The sequence below is a fragment of the Neofelis nebulosa genome, chromosome 12 (genome assembly GCF_028018385.1).
Source record: "Neofelis nebulosa isolate mNeoNeb1 chromosome 12, mNeoNeb1.pri, whole genome shotgun sequence".
Classification (NCBI taxonomy): domain Eukaryota; kingdom Metazoa; phylum Chordata; class Mammalia; order Carnivora; family Felidae; genus Neofelis; species Neofelis nebulosa.
Genome location: NC_080793.1, coordinates 49,427,745 through 49,452,401, shown reverse-complemented (window position 1 = coordinate 49,452,401; position 24,657 = coordinate 49,427,745). Strand labels below are relative to the sequence as shown.

The following is a 24,657-nucleotide window of genomic DNA, read 5'->3' as shown; positions in this document are numbered from 1 at the left end:
AGAGAGAGAAAGAGCATGAGAGAGAGAGAGTGAGAGAGTCATAAGCAGGGTCTATGCTTAGCACAGAGTCTGACACGGGGCTCGGTCCCATGACCCTGGGATTGTGACTCAAGCCAAAATCGAGTCAAATGCTGAGCCCACGGAGTAGGCGCCGCCTTATCTGGGTGTTTGTGTCTTTGTTGCATTCAGGTCTTCATTCAGGCTTCACCTTCTCAGCGAGGTCTACCCTGACAACCCGATTTATATTTAGTCCTGTAATGTGCTCCCGTCCCTGCCCTCACCCCAGTGTCCTCCCCTGTCCCCTACTTGTGTCTGTTTCTCTAACGTGGTCTCTTTTTAGGCACAAGCGTAATGTTTCATTATACTTACTACCTCTTCCACCTAGAAACTCTTAGTCATCCCCAGATCATAGAACCTGCTCGTGTCAACAGTCCCATCAGACACCTGTCATTGCACGGGTATACGTAGTTAAAGCAAAAGTAAATTTCACATCCATTGCAACTTGGCCACGGTGGTTGAGCGCCCTGCTTTACCATCCGCCGCATGATGAGGTTGCAAGTTCATGATTTGCGGTTAATTTTGTCGATTGGATTTCCTTCAGAGACTTCTCAGAGTGTAGCAAATTAGACATACTTTTCATACTTTAGAAATGCTAATTGTATTTTTCAGCCGAGGATCAATAACCTACCTGGGTGGCTATACACTGAATTAGAGTAGCCTCCTAGAATGTGTTTTTGTTAAAAATGGTCAAGGAAGTCTCTTTTGCGTGTGACACGACCGGCGTGTAAGAGCACGACTCACTTTAAACTGTTTCCCTAAGTTTCTCTTGAGTAAGGGAAAGAGCAAGAGAGTGCATTTTTAAGGAGATTTATTTACGGCTGACTCCAGAGAACCCCGAGACTACGTACAATCTCATAAAACATGAGTAGTTCAGGCTGGGGTGTGGGCTCACGCTTTCTGCTGTGTCCCCGCACCCACCTTCAGATGTGGTTGGAGTGGCAGCTGGAGTACTGGCTTTCACCTTCAGTTTCTAACCTCCTTTTAAACAGGTTTCCGGGCATGAATGCTTTTGCCCTTAGAAGCTCAACGTTTAATTTGCTCATTTTCCTTCACATTTTTTCCCATAATACTTTCCTTTTTTAACTCAGGTTTGAGAAGCAATTGCGACCATTGTCCTTCCAGAAACATCCAGTGCTCTTTTTGGCAATTTGCTGAGACCGTGGATATTCTCAGTAGCGCAGTGATGTCCATGGATCCTTTGGCAGGAAAATACTGAACTATTTTGAGGCTCTGAGAGAAGAGAAAAAAGTTTTGGTTGCGGTGTTTGAGCGTTCTCTCTGTTAAATCCGGGTCTCAAAATAGGACTTGATAGTTAATGTACTTTATGAAACGGAAATGGAATCGATAGGAAAATTCCCCACATTTTGTAAACAAGAGAGCAGGGCCAAGGACTGATTAATGCCTCTCCAGCTGGAAATGCGGCCTAGGTTGTAGTCTCCTTCCTGGATAACAAGAGAGGGCCCTGGGCCTGCCCCTTCAAGGATTTTTGTTGACATAGTGACCCGGCTCCCCCTACCCTACTCGATGCAGTGAGTACTTAATCAGAAAAAGAAGAAACCTGTCTTTATCATTTTGTTTAAAGTTCATTTCATGTTGTATCTTTTTCATACTGTCTGAATGTCAAAAAGAATTTTTTTTAAACCGTGGTGGAATGAGAAGTGATAGCAGACAGAGTTAATGTTCTTTGTTCTTCTCATTCTCGTGGGTTCCTCATACTTTGGCCTTATAACCTGACTGTGCCCATTTTTGACTCTCCCGCTAGAAAGATCTCTGCAGACATAGATCGGTTGATAATCCTAGCCTTGGGGCACCTGGGTGGCTCAGTCGGTTAAGTGTCCGACCTCCGCTTAGGTCATGATAGATGCCGTGGTCTGTGAGTTTGAGCCCTGCGTCAGGCTCTTTGCTGACAGCTCAGAGCCTAGAGCCTGCTTCAGATGCTGTCTCTCTCTCTCTCTCTCTCTCTCTCTCTCTCTCTGCCCCTCCCCCACTCATGCCCTGTCTCAAAAATGAATAAACATTAAAAAAAAATTAAAAAAAAAAAAAAAGATAATCCTCAGAGCCCTTTCGTAGTAGTTTGTGTATAGTAGGCCCGCACTAAGACTGGGATTACAGAAAATACCAGAGGCCCTGGGGACGAGCTGTATTCAGAGAGGCTCATCGCTTCCCTATCACAAAGCCCTTGAGAAAATTAATTCCTCTAATACAGCAAAATCTCCTTAACACACTCCCAGTTATCATGATTCTGGGGTAATTCTGTGGACACTTGCCTGCCTGGTTGTTTGTCGTCGTCTTTGGTCTGTGGGACCCACGCTGACGTTTCAGGTGTTTGGGTTTGGATGAGATGAGCTACAGGAAATGTGAAACGCGATGCACGCTGACTGTTGTTCTTGAGCGATCTTCCTTTAACAGAAGCAGGCCTTGGGAAGATTTGTTGCAAGATAGCCTTGTACTAATGGGGAGAAACAGAAATGACTATGAAAACCCGATGTTTTGTCTGGGCCTCTCTTCAGAAACAAGGCTTCGGTGTTGGCACATACCTTCTTTCTCTTGTTCACCCACCCTGATGAAAGGGCGCCGGTCTAGCGGTGTGCCCGGTTGCCCCGTGCACTTGTCCGTTTGCACCTCTTGCTGTCGTGGTTTCTACGCGTGATGTTTCCGTCGCCCCTTTCAGGTCATTACTTCCGAAACTGTCCTATTGGAAATCCGGGATGTGAGCAATATTTATTTTCATTGAAAATGGTCGGGGGGGCGGGGGGGGGGGGGATTGGCTAGACGATACCTGGTTTCCTGACACTGGCAAGAGGCTTCGCAGGGTTTCCCCCTAACTTTCAGGGACACGTTTGTATTATGCACGCGTCCTGACTTGTTACTGTTGTAGAATTCTCCTTGCTTTAATTTAGAAAATTCCAGGCTGCTTTTATTTTGTCTTTACAGGGCTCGAAACCCTTCTCCTTTGAAAGCAGCCAAAAGATCTAATTTGTGGTTCTGATCCTAGACTCATTCGGTTTGTTTTTAGGATCTAAATCATTTAAATAAGGGGAAGGGAAGAATTTCATTCTGCTTTCATACCGCATAGTCTAACTTACGTGGCGGTGTGTTTTTCCCCCGCAGGTTCACATCCAGCTTTCTGAGTGGCACCGTGCGATTTTCCTGCCACAGGCCTGGCTTGCGTATATGAGTCGAGCCTACCATGCCATTTTACAGGTAAGGGGACCGTAGGATCCTTTGCCATAGCGAGTGTCTCCTTTGTATCTCACATTTCACTGCCAACACGTATTTAATATAAAAGCCCTTAGGACAACGCAGTGCTTATTTTTGCTTGTAAAAGAATGTGAGTTATGTACATAATGGCACTCAGTTTTTTCAAATGTTGACTTTGAGAGAGGGAGACAGAAAGCAAGCGGGGGAGAGGGAGAGAGAGAGAATCCCAAGCAGACCCCACACTCAGCACGGAGCCCGACGGGGGCTCCATCTCACGAACCGTGAGCTCATGGCCCGAGCCCAAGTCAAGAGTCACACACACTTCACCGACTGAGCCCCTCGGGCCCCCAGCTGCACGTCAGGCTTAAATATTGATGTCTTCCCCCTGTGGCCTGTCCGGAGCTCCCTCTCGGGTGCTCCTCTCCTCCATCCTGCTGCTTTCGGAGATCTCCTAGATGGCCCAGGTGACCCCCGTGGCTGTCCCGTAGCACCTTGACGTAAGCGTGTCCCAGACGGAGTTCATCGTCTCCCTTGTTCCTGTCTGTGCCTCCTCGGGCTGGCCTCGTTTACAACTCCAGCCTTATCTCTTAACCCTTCCCCTGAATTTTGAGTTTCAGCCTTGCTAAACCTCTTTGTTTCCCAAACCCAGCACGTCTACCCTAACCTCTTGACTTTTACACACTGTTCCTTCTGTAACAGGAACTGCCATTCCCTCAAGGCCCACCTGATTTCTACTTATTCTTTAGATCATTTTATCTAAGATGGCATCTATGAGGCCCACCCCTCCAAAACTGGATTACATGCCCCTCCACTGTGCTATCTTAGACCCCCCCTGCCCCTTTTAAAGATTTTATTTATTTCAGGGCGCCTGCGTGGCTCAGTCGGTTAAGTGTCCGACTTCAGCTCAGGTCACGATCTCACAGTCCGTGGGTTCGAGCCGCGCGTCGGGCTCTGTGCTGACAGCTCAGAGCCTGGAACCTGCTTTGGATTCTGTGTCTCCCTCTCTCTCTCTGCCCCTCCCCCGCTTTATTTATTTATTAAAAATAAATAAATTTTATTGAAAAAAATTTTTTTTAATGTTTATTTTTGATAGAGAGAGAGAGACAGAGCTTGAGCAGGGGAGGGGCAGAGACAGAGAGGGAGACACAGAATCCGAAGCAGGCTCCAGGCTCTGAGCTGTCAGCACAGAGCCCGACGCGGGGCTCAAACTCACAGACCGCGAGATGGTGACCTGAGCTGAAGTCGGAAGCTCAACCGACTGAGCCACCCAGGCGCTCCCCCAAAAATTATTTTTTAAAGATGGAGGGGGGAAGAGTGGGAAGGAGATGGGGAAGGAATGATTAAGCATTTTAGCATGGGTGTTCTCAAATTGAAAATTTGCTGCAACATATTTTATTGAGTCTAAGATGTATAAAACAGTGATGCATCTTCAGAGGTTCTGATTCATCAGAACTGAGGAGGGGACCAGGAACCTGAACAAGCTGTCGGGTAATTTCAACATAGTTACTCTGTCAGCTACACTCTGAGCAGCGGTGTTTTAGATGGTTCCCCAAACTACACTGGAGTCCACATTTTATTATTATTTTTTTAATGTTTATTTATTTTTGAGACAGAGAGAGCGCATGAACAGGGGAGGGGCGGAGAGAGAGGAAGACACAGAATCGGAAGAAGGCTCCAGGCTCTGAGCCATCAGCCCAGAGCCGGACGTGGAGCTCAAACTCACAGACCGCAAGATCGTGACCTGAGCTGAAGTCGGACGCTTAACTGACTGAGCCACCCAGGCGCCCCTGGAGTCCACATTTTATTTTTTATTTTTTTTATTTATTTATTTTTAAAAAAATTTTTTTTTCAAAGTTTTTTATTTATTTTTGGGACAGAGAGAGACAGAGCATGAACGGGGGAGGGGCAGAGAGAGAGGGAGACACAGAATTGGAAACAGGCTCCAGGCTCCGAGCCGTCAGCCCAGAGCCCGACGCGGGGCTCGAACTCACGGACCGCGAGATCCTGACCTGGCTGAAGTCGGACGCTTAACCGACTGCGCCACCCAGGCGCCCCTGGAGTCCACATTTTAAAGATGTTCTTTTAGAACCACGATCTCCTTTGGCTCGGCTTCCACGCCTCTTTTGTCCTGGGTGGCATCTGGGCACTCAGTTTTGAGTAGGTGTGTGAGTGAAGGATTGTGTGTTACTCATACACACCCTGAAACCACTTATAGTTTTTATTCAAGAAGAGTGAGAGTCCGGGCCAGAGTAGGCACTTTTTCTCCCATCGCCTTTTCTCTACGCAATTGTGCAGTGTTTTCCTTCAGTAAACATTTGTGACGCACCTTTGGCCAGGCTCTGTGCGGGGTGCGTGGGGTACCAAGGAGAATAAAGCGTTCCTTCCTATCAGTGAGCTCCCAGGCCAGTGTGGGAGACTGACATGTCCATCAGCAATGTTGGTACAACATCTCTGAGGCTTTAACAGAGGATGTGCAAAGTCCTACGGGCGCCCAGAGAAAGAAGGCAAGAATAACTTCTCCTCCTGCAGAATGAACTGAGAATTTTATTTAGCTCTCGGCATAAGGAAGGCTAAATCGAACAGGATTATGGTATAACTCATGCAGATGACTTACAGTTGATTTAAAAAAAGAAAACGGTTTTTTCTTATAAGAGCTACCATTTATTGAGTCACTAGTGTGTGTCCAACACTTAACATATTATTTCAATGAATCTTTACAGAAACCCTTTGAAGTGGGTGTTGTTAACCCCATGTATGATGGGATTACAGGTGAAAAAGCAGGGTTAGCTAGGAAAGCAAGGCAGTGGTACAAACCCCAATAGGCAGAAACCACTGGGCCTCTGAGAAGGAACTGAAACTTACACCAGGATTTGTCTGTGACCCCCGAGCCTCAGCCTTTTCCACTGCAGCATGCGCTTTCCCTGGCACTGTCATTCGTTGCAACAACAAATAATGCAAATCGGTGTAATATTTTAAAGGATAGGGCTATGCATGAAAAGCCAGCTGAGTATTTTTAGGGATGCACGTCAGTTATCCTGCCTTTCTCCTGTGGTGGGTGATAGCGTGCCTCTCTAATTATTTATCATTTAAAATCCTTCTACTTTAGGGGTGCCTGGGTGGCTCAGTCGGTTAAGCGTCCGACCTCAGTTCAGGTCATGATCTCGCAGTTTATGAGTTCGAGCCCCGCGTCAGGCTCTGTGCTGATAGCCCGGAGCCTGGAGCCTGCTTCAGATTCTGTGTCTCCTCTCTCTGCCCCTCCCCTGCTCATGCTCTGTCTCTCTTTCTCTCTCTCTCTCTCTCTCTCTCTCTCTCTCTCTCTCTCTCTCTCTCTCTGTCTCTGAATAATAAATAAACGTTAAAACAGTTTTTTTTAATTAAAAAAAAAAAGATCCTTCTACTTTGCATTTCTGGTTAGGTCCAGTTCCACTGAGAACAGGTGACCAAAGAAATGAAACTGAAAGTATAGGCTTTAAGATTTTCAGTATGATTTGAAGGTACAGGGAAGCTTTTTAGGCAACATGCACACAGATGCATGTTAAGTGTTTGAGTTTTTTGAAACAGGCCCCCACACTTCAACAGAATCTATGGTATCTTAGAACTAGAGCAACCGTGCCAGACTCCCAGTCTATATCAAGAATTTCTGCCCTGGAGGATACTTCTTCTGTACAAGAGTTGCAGTTAATTCCATCTGGTGCTCAACATATTTTGTAGCATTAAACCAGAGGAGCGTTTAGAGGAGGCGCATGTTTTACTCAGTTAAGCCTAAGAGATATGCCGGAAGATACATTCTACCTTATTTCCTGGGGGCTTGATTGTGATGGGGGTTAAGTTTGAGATTTGGACACCACAGGTGGCTTCTGCCTGGGCATCGACGTCCAGCCTCGTCTAATTTTTTTCCACGAGAACGTCGGATTTTGCATTTTAAGCGTATCAGTATGGTCCACACGACATCACTATGGTCGGGAAACATAGGTAGACACAAGCGATTGACAATTCAGAGTCCATTTTGGGAAGGAGGCCTCTATAGCCATCTTTCCCTTGATGCCCTGTGGGACGCTGAGTTGGTTAAGGTCTCCAGCCTTTGTATAAAGGGCTCTTGTGAATATGACCTCAGACTAGAGAGAGGAATTCTAAAGCAGGCCGACTGCAGACTTTTGCTTCCTGAGTTGGTCAGCTAACTGTGAAATAATCGAAAATCAAAACCAGGGTCAGGAATGGTGACCCGGGTAGATTTCTCTCTGACCGTGGGTAAGAGATGTTTGTTTCTAATGTGTAGGTTTGGAGCTAGGTGAAATTACTCACTGTAATCAGCAAGCTCTTGGTTACATAGGCTGAAGATTAACAAAAACGCAAGAAGGATCGATAAATAATCGGCATCTACAGGCAATCCCGAAATCTCAATTCAGGTGATCATTTCAGTGTCTTCTCCCCCAGTGAGTGGTTTTGCCCCTTAACCACAGAAGCAGAGGTGACAGAGAGGCTCTCTCACCTCTGCACCTCAGTGACCGACAGACAGAGACTTAGGGGGCAAAGTGCTTCTGAATAAACAGCCTAACATGGACTGGGTGGACAGGGTGAGAAGGACCTTCCAGAAGAGGGGGTTGAGAGAAGCAAGAGACTTTGGAAGAAGAAATATGAAGTTTACTTAGTTATAGTCGATGGTGTAGTGGGTTATGGCTACGGAGATAGAGAAAAGCAGTCTTTTCAATAGGCTGTGCAGATACTACAAAGCTCTTTTGTTTTTTAGTTTATTTCTAAGCAGATTTTAGCCTTTTCCTTCCCTATTGCTTATCTTTTTTGGAAAAGCACTGTGGCCAATAAATGTTCCTAGGAGTAAAGAGGCTAATTTAAGAAGCATAACTAGCAGAGACAGGCAATAAATATGATTTTCTATTTTGCCTATCCCCCTGGGAGGCCAATATCAATATTGTGCTAAGTACAAGGATCCCTGAGACTGACAAACAGTCCTTGCCTTCAGTGAGCTCACGCACTGGTGGTAACAGAGTTTATATATATTCATGAAAGATCATTTCATAAGACGATGATAAAGGGAGGTGGGATTTTTTTGGTTGTTGTTAACAACAAACCTGGTAATGGTAGTTACTCGAAAGAGACACTTCTGCACGTTATTTAACATGCTCTAATGCCACGAGATAGTTGTTAGGTACATTTTACAAATGCGGAAATTGAAGTTTAGAGAGGTGAAGTTACTTGCCCGAGTGTATACAGCAAGCAGTTAGACATGGCTTTAGAACAAGGCATTCTGATTCCAGAGCCTACCTCCTTTACTCGTCAAGCTGTATTGCTTCTCCCTCTAGGGTATATATGGATATACACTTTTCTTCTGTGAAACATACCTTAGAACTCTAAAATCAGTAAGAAAAAGACAGCCAATAAAAAAATGGGCCCAATAGGAAATCTAAAAGTCAACGAACGTGTGCAAAGGTTTTCACATCTCCTTGGTAAACGGTGAAGTGAAGATTAAAACCACAATGGGGCGCCTGGGTGGCGCAGTCGGTTAAGCGTCCGACTTCAGCCAGGTCACGATCTCGCGGTCCGTGAGTTCGAGCCCCGCGTCAGGCTCCGGGCCGATGGCTCGGAGCCTGGAGCCTGTTTCTGATTCTGTGTCTCCCTCTCTCTCTGCCCCTCCCCCGTTCATGCTCAGTCTCTCTCTGTCCCAAAAAAAAAAAAAAAAAAAAAAAAAACCAAATTAAAAATTAAAAAAAAAAAAAAATTAAAAAAAAAAAAAAAAAAAAACCACAATGAACACCGTTTCACACCTGCCCGAATGGGAACAATTCAGAGCCTGACAATTCCAGTTGTTGGTGGGAATGTGGAGTAGCTACAACTTTTATTGGCTGCTAGTGAGAACGCAGGCTGTACGACCACTTTTGAAAATGGCGTGGGAGGGGCGCCTGGGTGGCGCAGTCGGTTAAGCGTCCGACTTCAGCCAGGTCACAATCTCGTGGTCTGTGAGTTCGAGCCCCGAGTCAGGCTCTGGGCTGATGGCTCGGAGCCTGGAGCCTGTTTCCGATTCTGTGTCTCCCTCTCTCTCTGCCCCTCCCCCGTTCATGCTCTGTCTCTCTCTGTCCCAAAAATAAATAAAAAAAAAAAGTTGAAAAAAAAAATAAAAAAAAAAATAAAAAGAAAATGGCGTGGGAGCTATCACTCAGTAACACAAAGCACAGGAAGTTCTCGTCCAATGTAGGGCTCATCAATAAACCAGTATTTTCAGTATATTTAAATAATGTAATTGTTGATAGACTAGAGGGGAAAGAAGCTGATCAAAATGATCCTGAGTGTAACAGAAAATAGAATAATAACTATCTGGAGGTCTTGGTCTTAAAGGGGTAAGAGTAGCTACATTTTTATTATGTGTAGAAGCTGAACGTACCAATTTTTATAAGTTCAAGAAATAAAAATGCAACGTGCAGATGTTTAAGAATAGCTTTGGTTATAGATTACCTGAATCTTTAAAAAAAATTATTTGTTTAACGTTTTTATTTATTTTTGAGAGACAGAGACAGAGCACGAACAGGGGAGGGGCAGAGAGAGGAGGGAGACACAGAATCCGAAGCAGCCTCCAGGCTCTGCATGGTCAGCACAGAGCCCGATGCGGGGTTCGAGCCCACGGACTGTGAGATCATGACCTGAGACGAAGTTGGACAGTTAACCAACTGAGCTACCCAGGCGCCCCTGTAGATTACCTGACTCTTACGTGTCATGTGATTACCCTCCTTTTCTACCATTCTGTTACAATACTGGTGCTCAGACCCCAGTCTTGGTACAGTGTCAGTTCAAATTATCCGCTGAGGACACAGATCATTATGAGAAAGGGGATTTTCTTTTTTTTTTTTTTTTTTTTTTTTTTTTTAACCGGACCTTTGGAATTCAAATCTGCTTTTAATAGATCTTCCCAAATGAAGTGCTGTGCACTAAATTTCCCAAACCCACAGCTTCTCCAGGATAAACTTCTTTGGTGAGCGCTGAAATACCAAAGCAGTGATAGAATTCTCTCTCCTCACACATCCTTGTTTATAATCTAACGTTTTATTAGGAACGCCAAAGGCCAACTGAGAAAGGCTACGTGTGTTCTCAGTGTCTTACAAAGAAATTTCAGGGTCATTTTGGCCACGGGGTCTGCATGCTGATTGATGCTGTGTGTCCTGCAGGGCAGAATAGGAGAACTGGATTTGCAGTTGAAACATGGGAAGGAAGGACCCGAGGAGGTGCAGTACAAAAAAGGCACAGCCTGGCTCTGGTAAGGGGATGCTGTTCTGCTGGGAATGAGTGCTCGCCGTGCGGAATGAACGATGAGGGAGAACGTGGCCACTTTAAAGGCGTGTGCGGAGAATTGTCACTTACCTACCTGCCCGAAGGGGGAGAGGCCAAAAATCTGATAGGTGGATTTTCCACCCTCTCCCTGGCTATCACAAGTAGAGTTTTATTCATAAATCTTAATTATTCTTTAAATTGTTTTCTACAGCAGCGTGGAAATGGTTTGCTTTTCCCCTCACCGCCTCCCCCCCATAACTGATTATTTTATATGCTTTCAAGTGAAAGATTCTGTTTTCCCCACTCAATCCATTGTCTTCCTAACTCACATTTAGTCGAGGAATACCCCTCTGCTCCCATGCTCCCTCCCTCTCCCCAAGACATCTTCATTATTAGGAGCAACTTTACCATGTCAGGGCTTTAATTTCTTTGGCAGACATCCCCTGGTGAATTCCCACTGTATTATCTAGAAATGTGTAAGTGCTGGAACATTAAAAGCAATTTAAATTGTTACATGGGTTAGGAAGAAAACCTTGTCAGATTAATGTGGCAGCAGCCTAAATCTAGGTAAAGTGCCCAGAATCTAAATTGCTTTACCTGCAGCCACAGGTTTCTTTAATCTAAAAATCTATTCAAAGCTTGCTTGAGTTTAGATTTATTTACTGATAATTGGCATATGTAGAAAAGCAGGAGCTCCGTGTGCATGTGTGTATATTTACATAATTCTAAGTGACATTTTCTAGATTTATTTTAAAAATAGCAACACAGCTTAAAACATTATGACATTGAATTTAAAATTAGAGGTTAAGACTTTGGATTCCACTTCCTCTTTGTGACGATCTTTTGCATAAAGTTTGACTTTCATCTTCTAAAAATGATAATTTGGTGAACGTATAGTCGCATATTGACTATATTCTCCAAAATAGCTAGAGACAGAAGGAAGAATGTGATAGATGAATGTGAAGGATAGCTCCAAGATTTTGACCGTGAATAACGAAAAGTACGGACTTCCTCTTTACTAAGATGCAGACGACGATAGAAAAGCAGGTCTGCGTAGGGGAAGAATCAGGTTTGGAACTTGCTAAGCCTCAGATACATAATTAAACCTCCACTTTGGAGATAATCAGATATGTTGTTGACGATATGAGTCTAGAGTTAGGGGGTGAGATCAGGGCTAGAAATAGAAATTTGGGAATGATCAGCATATCAGCTGCATTTAAAATCCTGATTGCTGGATAAGATCACCTAAGGAATGAGTAGCGATAGAGAAAAGGTCAGAGGGAAGAGCTTCAGAACACTTCAACATTTAGACGTGGGGTAGATGAAGAGGGAACCGACAAAGCACACGGAAAATTAGTGATCAGTGATGGAGGAAGAAAACCAAGAGAGAGTGGAATGTTGAACACCGAGGGAATAAAATATTTCAAGAAAGGAGCAGTCAGTTGTGTCAGAGGGTGCTGGGAGGCTGCAAAAGGTGGAGACTGAGAACTGGGAGAGACTTGGCCTCCTGAAAGTCGTTGACGGCCATGACAGGGGCTGTTTTGGTGGAGCTGTGGGGACAAAAGCCAGATTGTAGAGGGGTCTAGAGAGAGTGGAAGGAGATGAACTATTAAATAAGTTCTGATGCATGAGAAGGAGCGAAATGAGGCAATTGCTGGAGAGCTTTTTCTTCTTTGAAGATGGTAGATATACTTGGCTCTTAAGATTGAGTCATTCTCAGAGAGGGCTGAATAACTAAGATTTTTAAGTATTTTTGGTGACAGTAAGAGTGCCGATATAATTTATATTTGTGGAAATTTTATAGTATTTATAAAAATTTTGAGTTTATGAAACTATATAGTGAAATTATCTGAAATTATCTGTGGTTGCTTCTTCAAAATGTAAATATTGGCGGTCAATGGGTGTTCTTTTCTATATCTCAGGGCTTTTATATTAAAAAAAATTTTTCTGAATATTTGGATTGAGTATACAATCTTCAGATCCACAAGTGGAATCATTTTCTTTCAACTTCGGAGTGATTTTATAACCAACATTTAAAATTTTATTTTACATACTACATAGCAACTATGCCATTATCTACAACTTGGAAATAGTAAATTGCTGTTTTAGTGAGCTCTTCTGCGTAAAAAGAGAGAATATCTTAATCAGTTTGGGCTGCTGTAACTAAAATACATAGACTGGATGGCTGACTTAAACGACAGAAACTTAGTTCTCACACTTCTAGAGGCTGAGAAATCGAGATCAGAGGTCTTGTGCCGGTGAGGGCCTGCTTTCTTGGTTGCGGGCAGTCCCCTTCTCCTTGTGTCTTCACATGTTGGGAAGCAGAGAGAGAAAGCAAGCATTCTGTGTCTCTTCTTACGGGCACTAATCCCATGCATGAAGGGTCCACCCGCAGGACATCCCAAAGGCCTCACCTAAGAATACAATATAAAGAATGTTAGTAGAGCCACCATTCAGTTTAAGAGATGACATCATCACAACACTGTGTGTCTACAGGCACCTTCTTCCCCGCCTTGGATAAGTGACCTAAGGAATAGGCAGAGGAAACTCTTTGAAATAAAGCTCATATTATAGTGTTTTCACCTTACACTACAATTCCACACATACAGTTTTAGGACCTGGGGTCATTGCCAGAGGGTCTTATTAACTGATGGATAAGCAAAAAGATTGGGCTCTTATTCTAACATAAACTCTTGCACCTATTTCCAATCTTTACTGCAGGGTCCGAGACATGTTGACTGATGAGATCACCAAGACGGCTGTGAAGTAAGATCCATTCGTTCTCTTACCCAAAATTTTCTATGAACATTTTTTTTTTTCTGGCGGGTGCATACAGTTTCTCCCTTTAGAGTATGTCCTAACTTTAAGAACGTTAAAGGACTCTTCAATTATTAAAAAAAAAAAAAAAAAAAGAAAGAAAAAATCAATTGTCACCCTCTCTCATGTTAAGTTAATTCTTAAGTTAATGTCTTTTTGTGAGAATACGGAGGAATCAATACAAACATGACTTCCACATCAAGAGTCGCTGGGGTCGTGCCCTTGTCGTACACCTAACAAAATGCCCTGTGCTTTGACTTAGATTTAAAGGATTCTCATTTAGTTTGGGGTGGGGAAGGGGGGGGGGGGTGTTGTGGTTTGAAAGAGAATTCCTTGCTAATGTGAATTATGTAGGTTCTACAAATAGGTTATTAAATCTCAATTGTGAGCCAGGAAATAAATCACAGTAGTACTTCCTTTCATTCTCTTTGTGTTATGGGGTCCAGGATATCTAAAAATTGAATTTTTAAATGTTTTTATTTATCTTTGAGAGAGAGCACGCAAGCAAGGGAAGGGCAAAGAGAGAGGGGGACAGAGGATCAGAAGCCGGCTGTGATGCGGGGCTCGAACTCACGAACTGTGAGAACAGGACCTGAGCCTAAGCCGGATGCTCAACTGACTGAACCACCCGGGCTCTCCTTAAAACCGAGTTTTTAATTGCTAAAAATGAATGTGATGACCCATTAAAAAGGCAGTTTCAATCATATCCTTATGGTTGTTTTAACAAAAATAACGAGTATCACTACTTTGAGGCTTTTAATTTATCTTAAGCCAACTCTCAACAGAAAATTATACCCTAATGAACTTGCTTGAACAATCTCTTCGGGTTCCTTTGCTAACAAGCTGAGTAATTGTTTCTGGCAGTAAGTTACACGTCAGTTATGTCCGCTTCTCCCTTCCACCATCACCTTTAGCTGCTGCCTTTCTTCTTATCCACCAAATAACATAAATAGACCTTTGACCTACAGGATTTCATGTGTCCATATTATCTAGACATAATTCATTTCAATATAGTTTATCCCTATCGTGTTCCAGAACTTTCTGTGGCTAAATAGGTTTTGCCTTAATCACAGTACACGATCAGCACTCAGCCTAATGCCTTCTGAATAAAGGGAAATAGAAGTGGTAATCCTCCCCTGCACCCACTTCTGTGGGAGGCACTGGGAAATATCTGTTGACATATCTGTTGACAAAATGAAAACTAAAGTACAGAGAGGCTTCGATAGGGACTCATTTGTGTCTGCTTATCTAGTTTGGTGAATTGCAGACACAGTGGGGGAGCGGAGCGCTCAGCTGCCTGTTGGAGGGGAGGGTGTGCTGGGGCGGGGCGGGGAGGGGGGGACTGTCTTCAGCCCACCTTTCATAGTTTGTTCTATTATGTAATCTACTTATATCCTGGTAAAAACCGTGCTCTGACATTTGCAGGGGGGGAAAAAAAACGTGGAACGCTGAAGAATCTAGCAGCTCTCTATTAAAACAAGCTATCATTTTGCCTCTCTACTAGCTTGTGCATTTTCCATTCTAAAATTTTATTTCAACAAGATTTTAATCTTCCGATTTGCCAGGCATCGTTTCATGAAATGCCTACGAAGAGTGTCTTCACATTCTCAGTGGCACGGAGTAAAAATAATTCATGTTCTCATAGTGTTACCTTTTCATCAAAAATTTCAAGGTATTTTATAGACCTTATCTTATTAAAGCAATGCTGACAATAGTAGGTATGACAGCAAGTCAGGTTCAAAGGCTGAGAGATTAATGATAGAGCGGGTGGGGGGGGGTGGGAAGAATCACTCTGCGTCTCTCTCTTTTTCCCCCTGGCTTCCTCCAACCATGTGAAGACCCCACCACCACCTGCTGCCAGCTTAGCCTTCTTTGGACCATGGCCGCCACAGGCTGGTTTGGGCCATTGTAAGACTTACTTTGTTCTGAGCCGTGTAAGTTAAATGCAGGAAGTAAAACACCAGTTGCAGGATTAGACTGATTTGCTCACTTAAGAGCAGTTTTAAAGCATCAAGGATAGGGCTAAGGGAGAATCAGAGAACAGATAAAACCTGATGATTGATGTAAGTTCATTTTCATTGTTGTTAATTAAATAGATTTGAACCTGAAGATGAAAATCCCCAAAGGACTGGGTCACTTTACTAATATGTAATGTAATGTAATACTTTGTCCCAAAGAAAGCATCCTTGTAGCTCATCCTTCCCTGTGCTTTTTAATTAGGTTAATGGCATCAGTTTGTTCCAAAGGACAGTTTAATTAAAATGCTAGTGGTGTTGCCTAGATAAATACTGTACTGATGCTGACATGTTATTATGCAAATTAGTTACTACTGCCCGACTGGGGGGGGCGGGGATAGTTATTTGATCAACAAGCTGATGAGTATTTGCTGAACTGGTTGTAGATGTTTACCTGGCCAGCTCCTCCACGAATTTGTTTCACGAAATCCGTATTGAGTGTCTCCTTTCCATAAGTCGCTGCGTGCAGCAAGTAGGGAATGCAGAGATGACCAAGAGAAACTGGTCACAGTACCTTTGTGAAATGTACAGCGTGGTCTGAGCATGCATTATGTGGACCGAGAAATACTTTTTTCTATTCAAAGATTAATGTCCGAATACACATTTAGTCCACAACCGAAGGTCTCATTACTAGTGGCTTTAAATAACATTTTTCTCCATTTTACAAGGACAATACATGTTCAGGAATGTCAAGGCCAGTAAGACTTCTGAAACAAAACCATGTTGGGCACGGTTTTGGAACTGAGGCTAAATAATGCTCTCTCAGAATTTCAGAGTTATAAGAGTGCTTTTCATGTCATCTTGTCTAATACCCTTGTTTTAAAAAGATTTGATATCCTATTCCTGGGAACCATCCGAGCTTTTCTCTATGGTGATAACCACTGGGGATCGAAGTCTTGACACTGAGAATTTAAAACTTTTTTTTTCTTTTTTTTTTTCTTTTTCATTTAGGGATTCATGGCCATTTTGTAGCAGGACAGGCTTCAGGATATTCTCAGCTAAAGGAAAGAGATAATGTTAGAAATAAAAGATTTCATTTTTTTTTTTTTTTTAATGTAATGTTATGGCTTGGGCACCCAGGAATACCCAGACCTTGCCTGGCTTTCTGGTGTTTTATTATTAGCTATCTGAGTTCCCAGTAATCCTCACTGCAAAACTCTAGCAAAACCTGGGTTGAAGGCATCTGCTTAGCCTTCAAGTCTTCCTTCTGTTTTCTCCCTCCATCCCATCCCCTGATGTAAATGTTGTGCTCTAATCCACTTACGGCAGGCCTCATAGTGGAAGAAATTAAGGATGAGTGAACCAAATGACCCACTGGGCAGAGCAAGCTTTCACTGAGTTTAACCACCCCAAGGAGGGAGAACGAGAAGGCAGAAGGGATTAGATGTGTAGGACAATGGAGGAGCTGAGTCCCATTCTTACCAGACGGAAGCAAAAATGCAAGAACATGTGTGAATACTAACCTTTTTTTTTAAATTTTTTTTAATGTTTTTTATTTATTTTTGGGACAGAGAGAGACAGAGCATGAACGGGGGAGGGGCAGAGAGAGAGGGAGACACAGAATCGGAAACAGGCTCCAGGCTCCGAGCCATCAGCCCAGAGCCTGACGCGGGGCTCGAACTCACGAACCGCGAGATCGTGACCTGGCTGAAGTCGGACGCTTGACCGACTGCGCCACCCAGGCGCCCCGAATACTAACCTTTTAATGCCCACTAGCTCACATGCTTAGTCATGCCTGTGGCCTGGGTCTGGAGGTCCTCAGCTCGCAAGGGGAGCGGGGCCGAAAGTCTTCCTCATCTAACATACCTGTTCCGTTCCTATGCTGGGGTCGTTCTTGGACAGGAGCCATTCTCGGATAGACACACAGATTCACATTCAAGTCTCAAGTCCAGTTTTTGGGAAACATTTTGTCTGTTTGTATGGGAGTCCACAACCAGGCCAGAACTGAAGTGTGATGGTACGGGTGCCCTCTTGCCTGAGTTCTGTTATGACACAGGTGGCAAGCCAAGAGTATCACATGTGTCCATTTAAGATTTTATTCTGTAGAATCACCTTGGAATTATGGAATAATGCTAAACATTCATTTTCAAATGGTAAGTATATTTTGGAAGGTTCAGGTTTCTTGGGGCACCTGGGTGGCTCAGTCATTCAGCTCTTGACTCTGGCTCAGGTCATGATTTCATGGTTTGTGAGATCAAGCCCATCGTTAGGCTCTGTGCTGACAGTGTGGAGCCTGTTTGGGTCTCTCTCTCTCTCTCTCTCTCTCTCTCTCTCTCTCTCTCTCAAAATAAATAAACTTAAAAAAATAAAAGATTCAGGTTTCTTGATACTAACTTCAGAAGTCAAGGGTCGCCTGAGTGGCTCAGTCAGTTGAGCCTCCAACTCTTGATTTCAGCTCAGGTCATGATCTCACGATTTGTGAGTTTGAGCCTTGCGTCAGGCTCTGTTGCTGATGGCGTGGGGCCTGCTCGGGATTCTCTCTCTCCCCCCTCTTTCTTCTCCTACCCTGCTCACACACACTCTCTCTCTCTCTCTCTCTCTCAAAGTACATAACTAGAATTAAGAAAAAAAGTCAAATTTAAGATTTTGTTGCTAATATTAAAAAGAAAACACCATTTGGATAATGAGAAAAGACAACTCTCAATCCAGATAATTTAAAAACAGGCTTTGGGGCGTCTGGGTGGCTCAGTCGGTTAAGCATCTGACTTTGGCTCAGGTCATGGTCTCAGAGTTCATGAGTTCGAGCCCCACGTCGGGCTCTGTGCCGATGGCTCAGAGCCTGGAGCCTGCTTTGGAGTCTGTCTCCCTTTCTCTCTTCCCCTTCCCTGCTCGTGCTATCTCTGTCTCTCAAAAATAAATGAGCATTAAAGAAATCAAAATAAAATAAAAACAGGCCATTTTTGCATCTTATCTAGGGTCTCTAAAATTATATTCCAAACTAACTTGAAGGTTGCTGGCTTTGGCATATCAAGGGAAAGAAGGGGAGGATAATATGATGACTGCCAGAAGCTGCCAGCATGGCAGGTGGCTGGTGAGGGACGCTATCCTAGTGGCTCCCTAGAAGCTGTTTCCACACACCAGTGCCTTAGAAAAGCCAGAGGCCAATTCCATTCTACTGCTCTAATTCACGCAACTGCCCTCGCTTGTGTTTTCAGAACAAATCGATAGAGTTCTGTGGGCCAGAGATGACACAGAAGGCGACACCTTAGGAAATGCAGTGTCAAATGATGAAATAAAAATTTCAGAAGGAAAGAACTCAGATACATGAGCTCAGGTCTGTAGGTTGCAAAACAAGCACAATGAGCATATACGTGTATGAGGAGAGTGAAAACTCAGCACAAGTGTCCGGAGAAGGAAAAAAAAGCCACAAGCCTCAGGGAACAAGCAGACGCGCTCTGGTGAAGCTCGTGGAAGGAATAGAGGTTTTTTTGACCTCATCTGCCTTCTCTGTAATAACGCCTTCTCTTCTCCCGGTTAATGCCCCCAAATCCTCTCTTGGAATTTTTTTTTTTTTTTTTTTTTAAACAGGGAGAGCCCAGTGGTCAAGGGCAACGCGCTGTTAGCCTTAAGCAGCCTTGCTGTCGTCGTATCCAGACACGAAGCCAGCCTCTCCTCTGACTCTGAGGGGGTCCCGGAGGTGAGTTAAGGGTGACTTGAACCAGTTGGGCGGCGTTTGAAAAGTGAGCAGTGTCTTTGAGCCTGGCCCTGAATTTACGAGGTTAGAGTCTATGCTTTCCAACAGCACCAAGTTATGCTACTCGAGGGGCCTTTACACTGTGAGCTTGAGGGTCTCCTACGACACTTTCCCTTGCTGCTTTTCTGTTTTGCTTTCTCCATCACAGTTAAGTGGTCATTTCCATTTGAAGGTACCAATTTTATGCAACAGGGGTTGTCTTTCTGTGATTGCATCAGTGGTAACCAATCTTGGGAGGTTAACTAGGCTTACTGAAAGTGAACAATGCTGTCAAAAAAATGATAAATAAGCAGTGTTTACCGACTGAAAAAAAATCGTACTTTGCATTTTAATTGTAGATGTCAATGACAAAGTGCCTATTCATTTTTGCAAGGCGTTTATTTCTTAATTAAACATGTGGCGAGCTGGCCAATGTTCATTTCCAATGTGCTTTTACAGATAATTCATATCTGTCAAAATAAAAAGGCATGGATTTATTCTTCTTTTAAGCCCCATTATCTAGTAGCTTGCATTATCTGGAGACAATATAGCCAAGTGGTTAAAAAGCAGAGGCTTTGGAATAGGAGAGTCCTCTATCTAAATCCTAGTACTTGCACTTTCTAGCTCTGCGGCCTATTTTCAGTAACTTCCCCTTTCAAAGCCTGGTCCCCCATCTGTAAAATGGGGATAACGATACTTACCAGCAAGGACTCTTGCGAGGATTCAAGGAATTAATGTATGTAGAGCACAGCAGCCGGTAGATACCAAGCTCCCGGCAATAGTAACCATCGTCTGACTTCTTGCTGCAAAAACTAGACTTTATTCAATGTTACTCAGCCTGTCTCTGTTCCGTCAGCGTGTCTGGCTTGTGGGCCATCTGTACTCCTTTTTCGTGGTGGAGTTTTTTGGTCGCAAGCAAGGGAACCAACTCTCATCTAAGTAAAAAAGGAACCAGAAGGATGTGGAATCTGGAAGCCCGTGGGATTGAAGGCACAGCTGAAAACTGGGTTTGGGGAAGGACATCAGGCACAGGAACTGATATCAGAACCATCTGAGCAGACTACCCCCACTGGGATGGTCACTTAAGGTTTAGGGTCCCCTGGGTCTCATACCCACACCTTGGGCGGGTCAGATGGGTAGCTTCATCGAGCATTTAACCAAGCTTCAGATCACGGAGGAGGGGATTCTCCAAAGGTGCTGTCACCACTGAACAAGAGCACAGGTGCTTTCGCTGGGTGGCAAAAGCTACAAATGTACATTTCACGTGGGGAAGGCAAAGAGGCCAAGGAATTATTGCATGAAGGATAAAAGGGTAGTTACCGTATGAAAATTTAAATCCAGAATCTTATTTTAATGATGAGCAAGACAAAACTTTTTTTTGTTTTTGTTTTTGTTTTTTTTTTTAAAGGACATAGTGCTTTTATTTATTTATTTAAAAAAAAAATTTTTTTTTTTAACGTTTATTTTATTTTTGAGACAGAGAGAGCAAAGCATGAATGGGGGAGGGTCAGAGAGAGGGAGACACAGAATCGGAAATAGGCTCCAGGCTCTGAGCTGTCAGCACAGAGCCCGACGCGGGGCTCGAACTCACGGACCACGAGATCGTGACCTGGGCCGAAGTCGGCCGCTCAACTGACTGAGCCACCCAGGCGCCCCCTTTTTTTTTGTTTTTAATTTTTAAGACGAAACTTTTTACGAGAGGAAATGTTTTATATCCTTGAAAGAGCCATGGAGTACTTTAGCAAAGACAACATGCTAAGTAGAATCTTACGGCCTAAAAAGTGAATGTGCCTTTCTAGGATTCCTTGTTTGGGGCAGTTTGCCCCAGTAATAACCAGGGTTCTAGCTCAGAGGTGGAGTTTCAGGCAGTCGTCATCTTCTTTACCCCCCTGCCCTCCCCCACACTTTGTTCTGTGCTGTAACACATATTAGATGAAACATCGAGAAGCCACACAAGCCAAAGACGGGGCTTTGCTTTTATTCTTGATGACCTTGTCTTTGGCTATTCCTCAGTACAAACTCAGGACCTCCTTATCTGATTAAAATTCAAGTTTTCAAACTCTGTTCAAAGCTGCATATGACTAACAACTAAAGGTCTTAGGAAGAAGGCCTTCTTTGAGTCAAGGAATTAATTTCAAGGATACTTAACAGCGCATTGACCTTTATCATTTGTACCACCTGAGTGTCATCACCATGTGAGTTAATGAATGCTTTTGACATCCATGGTCGTCATGAATGATTTTGAAAACCAAGTTCTCTTTATAATAAGTTGGATTTTGTTGTGGTTTTGGTTTTCGTTTTCATTTTTTTGCATTCTCTTTCCTCCTCTTTTCCCAACTGAAGGATCATTCATGCTTTCATACCTAATTAGCTAGGCAATTGTTGTGATGATTCAAAATGATAAATATATGGTGATAGTAAGCAGAAATGCTAAAGATGGTGATGAAAATTTCGTAGGCTGCTTCAGTGCCTCCCTGGTGAAATGGCAAGTCATCGAAATGAAACATTGTGAGTTTCTTTTCTCTGTGCATCTCTCTTTTTCACCCCCCATCACCCTCACTAAACACAGGCAAGCACAGGGAGAGCTCTCAGATATGGTCTGTTCTGCAGCCCCCAGACTCTCACCTCTGCTTGTCTTGAACAAAAGGTAAATTGTACTCCTGTTGGGGCACAGGTCAAGGATGTGTATTTGTCAAATACTTATCTGCCTCCCAAAGTCCTGGCCAGGGAAGCTTACTTTTTGAGAGGAGCATTCTACTCTTGAATAACAGAAGGGGGTTGTACCCTGGATCTAGAAATAATGTTTAGGTTTTTTCTTTTTTTCCATTTCCATTTCATGGTTTTTTCCTTCATTTACAGGTTCATCCTAATTTCCTTTCAATGAAAGAGTGGGTTTCCATGGTGTCTGATACTCTCCTGGTCATTGTGGATAGCCATCACCAACCCAGAGGACAAATCTTCTCCTCATTTTATTATGTAAGTCTGAGAATAAGAGAAATAATAATAAAAAAAAGAAGATGGAAAACCCAAGGGTTGAGTTGTCTCCTATTAGTTGTTCACGTGAAAGCCATGCTGTGGGGTAATTATTCTCAGTCTTAGCCGTATGTTAAAATCACCTGGGGAAGTTTTAAGTGTGTGCGTATGTGTATGTGTGCATATGTACACGCTTTAAAGTATATATATATATATATGTATATATATATATATACATATATATATATATGTATATGTGTATCTATATATGTCTATATATGTATCTATGTCTATATATGTCTATAGACATCTAGATAGACATCTGTATCTTATCTCTCTCTCTCTCTCTCTCTCTCTATAGATAGATAGATAGATAGATGTATCCAGAAAAAATAAATACTGACCTGTAGGCCTCTCCTCTAATTTAATTGCTTAGGGATAGGTCTTGGGCGTTATCAGTCTTTGGAAAGGTCTCTGGATTATTCCCATGTGTAGTCAGAGTCAAGAGCTACAGCTGTAGTGAAATAAACACTAGTTGAAGATTGCTGTCCCTGAGTGTCCAGTCATAGTTGTTTGTTTGTTTTAATGTTTATTTATTTTTGAGAGAGAGAAAGAGACCGAGCGCAAGTGGGGGAGGGGCAGAGAGAGAGGGAGACACAGAATCTGAAGCAGGCTCCAGGCTCCGAGCTGTCAGCACAGAGCCCAATTCGGGGCTCGAACCCACAAACCATGAGATCATGACCTGAGCCGAAGTCAGAAGCTCAACTGACTGAGCCACCAAGACACCCCTAGTCATGGTTTTTTTTTAATTTCAGGATATGTGACCGTGGGCAGTTCATTTAATCTCTTTGGACCTTTGTTTCCTTGTGTGTAAATTGCAATTGAACAGTATTATCAGTAGTGATTTTAGCCTCAGCTCCACCCTTTACTAGTTTTGTGAAAGTTGACCTGATACTTCACCCACCATTTTGTTTTCCTTACCTGTAAAATGAAGGTAAAAACTAATGCTTTGCCAACTTCATAAAAGATTGGTGAGGATCACATGATGCCATTTGTGGGAAAATGTCCTGAAAACTGTGAAATACTCTTCACGTACAGAGTAATATTGTTGTTGATCGTAAAAAAAAGTACCTGTTACTTAAGAGTCACTCTCTTTCTTCTTGCTAATAGCCTAAGAGTTTGAAACAAACTGAAAATACAACTCTTTTGTTGAGGTTTTCTTTTCCCTTCATTGGCTCTAGTGCATACTTTATTTCGGGGATCTGCATGGAATTATTCTGGTTCTGCCTTATCAGTCTCCAGTGCTTAGGGAATTATAGTGATCATGGGACAATCAGCTGAGCGGCGGAGGATTATAGTTGATTCGAATAAAAATATAGCACAGGTCATGAACTGTTGCTAACATTGTGATTTTAGCCTGAAACTCCACTGCCTTAGGTCTTCTCTCTACAACACTCTCTGTGCCTCTGTGTCCTCCTTTTGGGAGGACCTGGTACGTATTCATCTGGGGCTCAGGGTCTAGAACTAGAATTTTAAACTATACTTGGGGACCAAAAAAAAAATGACTTCTAGATAATGTAGAATTAAATTGGAAAGTAGACTTTACTCAAAGAAGTAATTTCTTTATGATAGTTTGTTTTCTGTCAGACGTGTTCTTACTCCTTTAATGATGGATGAAAAACTGATTATATAGAGGTCTTTGCAGTAGCTGTCTGGTTCTGATATTCACCAGGACAGGATATTCTCTGAGATTTCTAATAACGCTGCTTAGTTCTTGCAAACCAATAAAAATAATCTCTTTCGTAGCCAGCTCAGGGTTGCCTCTTACCTTTGTGCTTTTTGCATTCTTGTGCTTCTTCAAAGCCCTGATTCGAAAGTCACTTTCTTTATTTTCAGTGTTCTAGCAGCTGGGTCATTTTGAATAGTATTGTCATTACGGTTGTACCATGTTAGCTGAAAGAATACCTTAGCACGTGTGTGATTTTTATCCTTAAAAAGTGCTAAAGCTTAGCAAATGGGTGCAGAATTAAAAACACCTTTTAACGTGCTTTGACTGCAAGGGACAGCACAGCCTTTATGGTGTGTCTGAAAAGTTGAAGTAGATGACAGTGCCGAGTGATAAATGGGCTTTCTTCCCCACTCGAGACGTATTTGTAAGTGTATTTAACGTCTGTTGGAGCTCCCTAACATGGGATTCTTGGAGAAGCTGTTCATATTCAGCTGCCCTGTCATTTTATCAGGGCTGTTATTCATTTCTTTTCCCATAATTACATATAGGAAGGCGCATATAGAGCTCCCCATTTCATTTTGAATAGCTGGTTATTGCTTTGTAACCAGAGGCTTTTAGGATTTCAACTTCCTTTTTAATTAAAAGGAATTAACCCCCTGTAGGAAATAATCCATCTACTGGGAAGCGTTCCCACCAAAAATTTTGGGAGATCTGCCAATAGATCCCTGTGCTGAACTTACATTTATTCCTTCATACTAAACTTTAACCACTCCCCCCTCCTGCCCCCCCCCCCCGCACCCCCTCCCCCTTCCCGTCCTGCAGCGTGTGCGCACGCACACTCTTTCTTTCTCTCCTAGAAAACTAGCTCTGTACACATTTATAATGTGGCTTGCTGGTTTCTCCAAGCTTGGGTA

General features: G+C 43.2%; 1 protein-coding gene across 5 annotated transcripts in view; it reads left to right on the top strand.

Annotated features, from left to right (window-relative positions):
• Positions 1–24,657, top strand: part of FOCAD (focadhesin) — a 325,702-nt gene that overhangs the window by 235,670 nt on the left and 65,375 nt on the right. For all 5 annotated transcript variants that reach the window (XM_058695228.1, XM_058695227.1, XM_058695229.1 and 2 more), the window contains 5 exons: positions 3,172–3,264; positions 10,434–10,522; positions 13,258–13,302; positions 18,897–19,005; positions 21,901–22,017. In XM_058695228.1, the coding sequence (XP_058551211.1) occupies positions 3,172–3,264; positions 10,434–10,522; positions 13,258–13,302; positions 18,897–19,005; positions 21,901–22,017 (453 nt within the window). The remainder of the gene's footprint in view (positions 1–3,171; positions 3,265–10,433; positions 10,523–13,257; positions 13,303–18,896; positions 19,006–21,900; positions 22,018–24,657) is intronic.